This window comes from Juglans regia, chromosome 8 (genome assembly GCF_001411555.2).
Source record: "Juglans regia cultivar Chandler chromosome 8, Walnut 2.0, whole genome shotgun sequence".
Classification (NCBI taxonomy): Eukaryota; Viridiplantae; Streptophyta; class Magnoliopsida; order Fagales; family Juglandaceae; genus Juglans; species Juglans regia.
In genome coordinates, this window is record NC_049908.1 from 23,145,938 (window position 1) to 23,155,628 (window position 9,691).

Sequence of the window (9,691 nt, forward strand, 5' to 3'; positions counted from 1 at the left end):
ATATATCAATAAAATATAATATAATTGCAAACAATGAAGGGTGTAAAAAGAACCTTGTCAAACTTCCTTAAATTAGAGGATTGTCTCTATGCCTTGACTAGAAACTTGTACTTTGATTAAGGTATCCATGAACGTCCACGTTGGATAATTTCTTGCTGCCTACTTATTTGGCCGGAGGATACTAGCTTCAAAGTCAAACACGCCTTTTATTTTTTATTTTTCCTAATTAATATAACTTCTAATATTAAACATATTTCAAAGGGATTAGATCTAGAAGTGGAAATAGTACTTCTGCATGCGCGACGTACTACTGTGTATATAATATGCTCTGAAAAAGCACAGCCTTTTATCATATTGATCTTGAACTCATGTTAATGGTAGCGTGTTTCAAGCATATATACATTCGAATAAGTCAATTAGTTACAAGTGCAAGATATATGGTGTTTCAATGTCATAAGTGTTAATTATGACCACGTACTACGTACCCAAGTCGCAACCTTTATCATGTCGGGTTATGTTTCAAAGAATAAAGATTGAGTACAAATATGCCAGATTTTATATAAGAGAAAATATACTTACAACCGTGAATTGCGTAACCGCCGCGTAATCGTTTTGAAAAAAAATGAATAAAATATGGGACCCACATGAAAAAAATTAATTTTTTAATAGTGGACCTCATTCTTTTTCAAAGCGATTACGCGGCGGTTACGCACTTCACGGTTGTATGTAGAATTACTCTATAAATAATAACTTATCAATTTATAGTTTTACTTTTATGCACATCGTGACTAAGATGGTTACACATCCCGGCCACCATCTATGTCGCATTTGAGTCATTCAACCAATTATTAACCTTTGAGTTCAAACAAGGGCATTCGAAAAAGCCTTCGTGTGGCCTTACCTTACATCAGCACAGTACTTTTGCTGTGGCAGATGCATACGCAAGCTGCGCGCATCCGCACCACTGTGTTGTTTTGCTTGAATAGTACAAATGCACAGTCAATTTATTTGCTGAAGTAACTATAAAGCAACAAAGCAATTAAGCAGAAACATAATTAATCGAGAATAGGCAATACATTTATCCACTAACCCAACTAGTGATGCCGGCCAACACAAGCTAGCTAGTCAAAGAGTGTTGGTATTTTTTTAATAAATAGTACTATTATTTGTAACGTTTGTTTAATGTCTAATAATGGTACTGAAATTTTTAAATCTACATCTCATCTCATCATTATAATTTTTTTAAATTTCCATACAAAATATAATAAACAATTCAATTTTTTTAAAATTTCAATTCAATTTTTTCAAATCTCAAAATAATAATGATACTATAGTATTAGTAATTATACTATAAGATATAGTAATAGACTAATAGTATAATATATTAATACTATATTATATATAAAATAGTAGCACTATTTTTTTAATCTTCATTTCATATACGGTGCCTTTTTTTTTTAATATTCATATATAATAATATATATATATATCATATATATATAATATAATTAAAAATAGATTCATAGTAATTATAATAGTATACTATAGTAACTATACGGTGCCTTTTTTTTAATCTTCATTTCGTATACGGTGCCTTTGTTTATTGTAGTGATTAGTTGGATATGGATATGAAATCATGGATGATGAGAGTACATGTAAAAATAGGACTTTATTTTTATTTTTAATTTTTGAATGTATGTTAGTATGTTACTTGTTTTATTTAGTTGTATTTTTTATTATAATCAAAAGTTTAATAAGTTTGGATTGTAATTTTGAGAAAATTGAAATTTGAAAGCCCACAATTTTTATTTTATTTTTTAAAAAAAAGTGGGTCAAATATGAAGTTAAAAAAAATTAAAAAAAAAGTCAAAAAATCCGACTCTACTCCGACAAGTCGAAGCGGGAGGCGGAGCGGATTCTCTATATGTTGGAGTCGGAGTCGGAGTCGGAGGTATCGGAGGTTGGGCCCTCCGACTCCGAAACCGTCGATGCTCAGCCCTACCTACCCTCTTCTCATGTATCTTGATCTATTTATGTTAATGAAATACTTCCTTCATTTGGAAAAAAAAAAAAAAAAAGTGGGTGATAGATGTAATGACAATTTTGTAAATAAATGCGATCTTGGTTTGATGATCTCTTTTAATAGAAAACTGCCACGGAAAAAGGGTTCGATGAAGGCTATAACAACATAACATTGTTGATAACAAATCAATAATGCTTCTACAAAAAGAGCTAGTTTCATCTGGTTTGGGTGCTTTGGTGGGTCCCATCTAATTAACAGTTTTCAGGATCTCTTGATCATCGTCTGGCATTGCATAGAGCATCTCATTATCTTCTACCATATGATGATCCTTGGGAAACTCAGTGTTGGTGGAGTGTATAATATCTAGGGCTGAGCAAAAATTAAAAAATCCGACACCACCTCAGATTCCACATCGACTCCGATAAGTCAGAGTGTTTGCTAGAGTTTTTTTAACTAAAAAAATCGGAGTCGGAGGTAGTGATGTACCTACTCTGACTCCGCTCCAACACTCTGACTCTGATTCTGATTCCAATACATATTTTATAAAAATATATATTTTTTTATATATTAATCATATATATATACATTTTATATAACTATAACTTATAGTTCAATAATATACTAGTATAAACAAATTATTATAAAATAATATACTTATACTATAATATAAATTGACTAATAATAGTTTAGTATATATAAATACTATACCATTAACTATTCCTACTATGTAACACTAATATATAATAACAACTAATGTATAAACACTAATGATAATAACATTTAATACTAATTATATAATAACTAATATATAGTAAGATTTAATACTAATGTATTATGTATAAACACAATTATATAACTTTATAATAACTAGGGATGTAACCAGTTCGGTTCTGTCTGGTTCGATTTTTGACATATTTTAGAACCAAATCGGTATATGCCAGTTTTGAGATTTGAAGAACCAATACCTCACCGGTTACACCCTTAAATCGGTATTTCTGGTTTTACCGGTTCGGCCCGGTTTTTCCGATATGCTATATAGTATATATAATATAATATAATATATATTATAGTATTAAATAATATAGTGATAATATATTATAGTATATTATAATATATAGTGATATAGTATTAGTATAACTACTAATACAATAGATTATAGTGATAATATATAGTTATTTATTTAGGATTTTAAAATTTAATATTATATTAATTATTAATTTATCATATAATAAAAAAAATATTTTATATATAATTATATATATTATATATATAAATTATATATAATATAAAAAATCATATAAAAAATATTTTATACAATATAAAAAATAAAAATATATATATGAACCGGTTCGGTCATGTTCGGTCCGATGTTAGAAAAAGGAAAACCGGAACTGGATCAATTCCGACCAGTTTTGAGAAAAACAGAAACGGTACCGAACCCGGTACTGGTCCAGTCCAGTCCAATTTACCAGTTCACTGGTTTTTTTTCACCCATATTAATAACATGTAATACTAATATATAATAACTAAAGTATAATAACATGTACTAAATCAATGTATAATAACATGTAATACTAATGTATAAACATTAACATATAATAACATATAATACTAATGTATAATAACATTAATTTGTACAATGATTTATTTTTAAAATTTTGGTTATGTTTTAATAAAATTAAAATTGAAAAAATATTTTTTTTAAAAAATCTGAAATCTCGAAGCCCATATCCGACTAGTAAGAGCCCAAAATTGTCAAATTGAAATTTCAAATAGGCTAAGAAAAAACAACCCAAATCCGACTTCGCTTGACAAGTCAGAGTCAAATTGAAGTCGGAGTCGGAGATCGGATTCAACTTCCATCAAAGTCGAAGTTGGAGTCGGAGTAGGGCACTCCGACTCCGACATTGTTAGTGCTCAACCTTGATAATATCCATTCTATCCAATTTTCCTTACTTGAGACCCATTGGCTACCCTCTGCTTTCTTTGAATATGGAGTTTCTTCTTTGCCTAATAATGGTTGACAAAAGGAAGAACTTGTACTCTCCCGTTTGGATAATGAAATGGTTTTAGATAAAAATTAAAAGTTGAATAAAATATTTTTAAAATATTATTTTTTAATATTATTGTTGTTTTGGGATTTAAAAATTTTGAATTGAGATTTGAAAAAGTTGAATTGTTTATTGTATTTTATGTGAGAATTTGAGAAATTTGTAATGATGAAATGAGATAAGATGAGTTGAGATAGTTTCTCAATCCAAACGGGGAGACTCATGTTCCTACTTCCTATTAATTTATCTATTTCCTGATTTCTTTTCCCACTCTTGAATTGTTCTTGGAGTTCATGCTGGAGATATGATTCCTTGATCCAACTTTGAATAGTAGCCTCTTGCTTTTTGTATGGTCTTTGGTTGAGAGAATGGTCAATTTAATATTGGTTTGGATCTTCCCAAAATAATCTATGTTCCACTTTCAGAGAGCTTGCTTTATGTCTTTGAGCTTTGGACATCGTTTGAAGGCTGGGGATGGAGGGGTACTGGTACATCCACCAAATTTCAACTACAATGGAGTTCCTAATGGATTCCCTTGTCTAGAAAAGTTACAAATATGAATAGTTTGGGCTAGCTTGAATTTCAGGTCGCCATTGGAGTTGAGCATGATTGGGTTATGATCTGAGAAGGTGGTCGAGATCAAGTGATCAGTGATTGGGGCTTCGGGGGAAAATGGAAGTTGATCTAAGAAATGATTATAAACTAGCTAGAAGAATTTCTTTCTGGCAGACAAAGTTTATTGCCAACCAAGTTTATGACAACAATAATTTGGAGCGACGACTCACACCAAAAAAGTATAGACGCATTTTATACGTCTATCTCGTCATTTCTCACTAAGAAAATGATTGGGATCTCGTTTCATGTCCCGCTTCCTTTTTTTTCCTTTTTTTTTTAAGTTTTTTTACTAATAATTAAGAAAATGTTATTTAATAATATTCTACCAAAAATTGAAGAAACAATTCAAAGTTGAGGTCTTGAACTTTGTTTGTACCCCAATGTGGTAGTTGTTGAAAGAGATTTCTTAAACCTACCCAAAAAAAAACCAATACATACGTACAATTAACTTCATTTTTCCTTGGAAGAAACAATAAATTTCAAGTTGTCACGTGTATGGATAGATCGAAAAATTGGTAGAGAAACTAATAATGCCACAACCCTATTTTAGAGAACAAGAGCTCTCGATTTAAAGAAAACGTATACAATATATATATATATATATATATATATATTTATATATATATATATATCCTTATACTTAAAAGAGACTATCGGTATATGAACATGAATAAACAGTAATTTTTGTTTGACACTTTTTTTCTTCCATCTATGCTTATGTATTTTTTCATCTTTATTTTTCTTCCTTCTTTACCCCTCGGTGTCGAGTAGAGAGTGAACAGTATTTATGTGCCTTTTCTTTCTTTTTTTTAACCGAATATTTAATTTGAAATGATTCTCTTTGTTCGACATTGCATTGCTAACATCGAACATGAGTTTTACGCAATAATGATGCTTTGGAATATGTGCCCTCGTGAACAAGTTGAAGCATATGATTAAGTTGAGTAAAAAAATTATATTGATGTACATGAGAACAAACCAAATTAAACAACTATTAGTAATATGTGTAGATCTAAACAACAAAATCTCATATTTTCATGCGTGATGGGTGAACATCTCTGTCAGTAATAAATCATACCCAGTCAGATTTGTACAAAAAAACCATTACAAAAAATATTAGTCCGATTTTTCTCACACCATTAATTACAAAAAATACCACTCGGATTTGTACCAAACAAATCTCTTCAAATTTCTAAGTATTCACAAAGAAAATTTCTAATAAAGAAACCGACACAGAGAAAGGGAGAGATGAAAGGAAATCAAAAAAAATTTTGTTTTTGAGACTCCAGACAAAGATATGTTTAGATCTCAAATAAACAACACAGATTCAAACAAAACCCCTTCAAATTTGTATAAGCTCACTACATATATCATATCCATTTACACTAACATACCGATGTACACCAAAACAAACCAAATTGAAAAATCATCGGTAATATGTCTATGTTGAAATCAGATACTATTTTCTTTGAATTTCTGTAGGCTTTTGGTAATTAGTCTTCGTGAAAAATTGAGTGATGCAGTGTAAGGGCTCAAAATGATTTTGGTCTTCAAGCTTTCGGAGAAAGAGATGTTGGAGAAAAAGATGAGGGTTAGCGTTGAAGGAGAAGAAGGAAAAAAAAAAAGAGAGAGAGAGAGACCAATGGCTAGGATTGGTTATACTTAAAATAAATAAAATAGTAAAACTAAGGGTAATGTTGTAAAATCCGTAAGGTTTGGTGTTTCATTTTTTATTTTAAAAAATTTAAAATAAGCAAATTAAGATCAAGAAAGCAAGATTCTAGGGTTTCTGATTCACCATAACTAATCCTATGCGGATTTCATAATTGAATTAATTATAATTATTTCCTATTGTTGATAATCAAGTCTCTCTAATTAATTCATTAATCTTTCTCAAGCATTAACAAAATATCACAACAAGCAAATATTCTACATCTCTGTGAAAATTCTAAGCATGTCAAAATTCATTAAGAACAAAGAAACCCTCATAAAGATTACACAAGTCCATGGATATCTCCATCCTATAGATTCCTCATGGTATCTCATACATAGGCTGAAACAAGTATCACTTTTCAGTCTTAAATTGAATCCCACATCATGTAAACGGTGATCAATCATTCACAAGCATTAAGTCCAAAATGAACTACTCAACAATATGAAACAAATACTAAATTAATTCAATTAAAAAAAGATTCACAGAATCATAGTTAGGCTACATCATAGTCCTAGAAAATAGAATTTAGTTCATAATAAAACTGAATAAAAACATAATTAAAGAGTTTAACATCCAGCAATTGAAAGAGATTCGGAATAAGAAAAAAAAAAGCTCAAAAGCCCGACTCTTCCTTGATGTCGGTTGCTCCCCTCCGATCCCCAATCTGCGTTGTCAATTCTGTAGATTTTCAAGCTTAGATTACGGGCCATTTTTCACTTAGAAAACATGAAAATTACAACAACTCTATTTCGATAACAATTGTAGCCCGTTAAGTTATATTTCCAACGCCTTTTGAATCAACTCAATCTAATCTCTGACGTGATAGATATGGTGAGAATATGTTAGGGACTCCGGTCTAGTCCCTAAACACTTGGTTCACCAATCCAATAGTAGCCTTGAAATGACCGAGTCTATGTTCTTCTCTTGCTTGGTCCACGTCCAAAGATGGTCAAGGTGACCACTGTGCCAATGTGAGGTGAAGTGTTTCGGCTAGTAAGAGAGTGGAATGTTGGGAATGGATGATGGAAGTGTATAGTTAGGAAGGTGGTAAGGGTGCACGGCAATGGTGTGGATTTAGGGTTTCCCGAAATGGATAGTGAGGTGGGCGGCTAGGGTTTGCTAAAAATGGTAAATGAGTGTGGCGGCTAGGGTTTGTCCAAAATAGGAAAAGAGTGGGCCGGCTAGGGTTACCAAAGTGGGATAGTGAGAGTGGCGGCTAGGGTTTGCCCAATATGGGAATGAGTGTGGCGGCTAGGGTTTGTCCTAAATGGAAAGGGAGTGTGGCGGCTAGGGTTTCCAAAAATGGATGGGGATGAAATTAGGAAAGTTTCTTAAATGCTTGAGCTGTAAATGGAAAGTGATATGGACGGTTTAGACAATTCCCAATATGGCAATTGATGGCCGAATGGGTCTTGTCTCACCAACTAATAATATTCGGCTAGGGCAACACAAGAGTTAAATCAACTTATGAAAAGTTGAATAACACCTTAGTAGGTCAAATATGAAGTTCAAATGGATTGAATAGCTGAATATAATGAAGAACACCAAGAACAATTCGAAGACACTCAAGAACACAAGTAAGAACTCTTATGTCTTGAATAAAATAAAAGTAAGAACACTAAGATAATCCAAACTTGAAACACCAATGATATATATATTTATATCATTATCATTACTAAAATACTAATACTAATAATAATTAATGAGGATGCCAACAACGTATATTAATAATTATTCCGAAAATCAGAATAATAAATTAAAACCCAATAATTATTTAGGCAGAGTACCATTGCTTATTATTAAAAAAATATTGAAGATGAAAAACAATATTTCTTATAACTATCAAGAAGAAAGGTTTCTCGGGATTCAATATATATATATATATATATATATATATATATATATATCTATGTATATATACGCGTACCTTGACCAGTCCCAGATCCATCGTCTGTAGTAGATTTTTGGACCGTAATCCCAAGTCTTGAACAATCAGATCCAAGTGTACCTTCAAGTAAGAATCAAACATTAACATAGAGCCATTAATTATCAGCTCTCTCAACTTCTTAACCTTTTTTCTCCATTTTAGAAACATATATAAATATAATATATATATATATAAATAAATATATATATATATATATATATATATATATGCATGAGAGGCTTAGGTTTTTACATTCACTGTAGCATGGGAAGGCTGAGATGTTTAGAAGGTTGAAGTAACCCGAGTTGCATTCACATCTGTGTGTATGTGTCTTGTTCTTGCAGGTACATGTCCCTTCTCCGCAATAGGCCCAGTAGCATGCTATAAAACCAAATAAAAAAATTAATTAATTAATGAGAATTTATTTAAGGAAAAAAACACATATATATATATATATATAGAGAGAGAGAGAGAGAGAGAGAGAGAGAGAGAGAGAGAGAGAAATTAATGGAATAAAATTGATGTTGTTAATCAAGATGGACATATATATATATACATACATACATATATATATATATATATATATAAATTGGTTACTTACGATCAAAGGCTGATATATTGTGTGGATTCTCCGTTTGTGGAACCGGTGGAGGAGCTGGCTGGCAGCCGTAATCAAGAGTACCTGCAAAACAGAGCGAAAGAATAATTGAATATATACTTCATGATCATTTTGACAACATATATAAATGGTACGGTGTTTAATCCCCCATATATATATATATATATATATATATATATATATATATGTTTGCGTGTGTGTTGTGTGTGTGTGTGTGTGTGAAAAGATTAGATAGGAGCGAGGGATTACAATTAGGTATCACGCAGGGAAGAAACGTGAGATCGTCATCGTCGTCACGAGTTCGCTTCCAACCAGGTTCGCATTCGCACTTGAAGCCAAGTGGGTAATTTATGTCAGCTGAGCAATTTCCCTTTCCACATTCCACTTCTTCACACACCTTTTCTGCAATTCAAACCCAAAAAGAACAAAATAAAGACAAAACAAAAGAAAAACAACACTGATATCTGGGTTTCTTGAGTAGTATTTCTGCATGATGGCCTAGCAGCTTTTAGCTAAGATATTCAAAGTTGTAATATGCTTTTGGAAGAGATGATCAGGATATATTGAGTACCATAAAGATCATCAAGATGAGTATGATTTGAGGCTAGGGAAGACATGGGTAGCACCACCAGAAACATAACAGCTAGAAAAGCCAACATATTCGAGCTGGAAGCCATTTCCTTAATTCACAGGCCACAAGATCGAGAAGATCAGAAATGCACGCACTAGAGACTTAAATTGA

General features: G+C 31.5%; 1 protein-coding gene across 1 annotated transcript; it reads right to left on the bottom strand.

The window, feature by feature from the left end:
• Positions 1-6,990: 6,990 nt before the first annotated feature.
• Positions 6,991-9,691, bottom strand: LOC109018440 (complement component C1q receptor-like). Its single transcript, XM_035693537.1, has 6 exons — positions 9,521-9,691; positions 9,199-9,351; positions 8,932-9,012; positions 8,583-8,711; positions 8,331-8,411; positions 6,991-7,081 (listed from the first exon to the last, which is right to left on the bottom strand). Exons 1-6 carry the CDS (start codon positions 9,624-9,626, stop codon positions 7,017-7,019), a joined length of 615 nt encoding a protein of 204 aa, XP_035549430.1. The 5' UTR covers positions 9,627-9,691; the 3' UTR covers positions 6,991-7,016.

Excerpts from the sequence above, each read along its gene's own strand:
- LOC109018440 (XM_035693537.1), bottom strand. The coding sequence starts at position 9,626 with ATGGCTTCCAGCTCGAATATGTTGGCTTTTCTAGCTGTTATGTTTCTG. Across the intron at positions 9,352-9,520 it reads TCATCTTGATGATCTTTATG|AAAAGGTGTGTGAAGAAGTG; the intron begins GTACTCAATATA and ends TTTGAATTGCAG. Across the intron at positions 8,712-8,931 it reads CAATATATCAGCCTTTGATC|CATGCTACTGGGCCTATTGC; the intron begins GTAAGTAACCAA and ends TTGGTTTTATAG.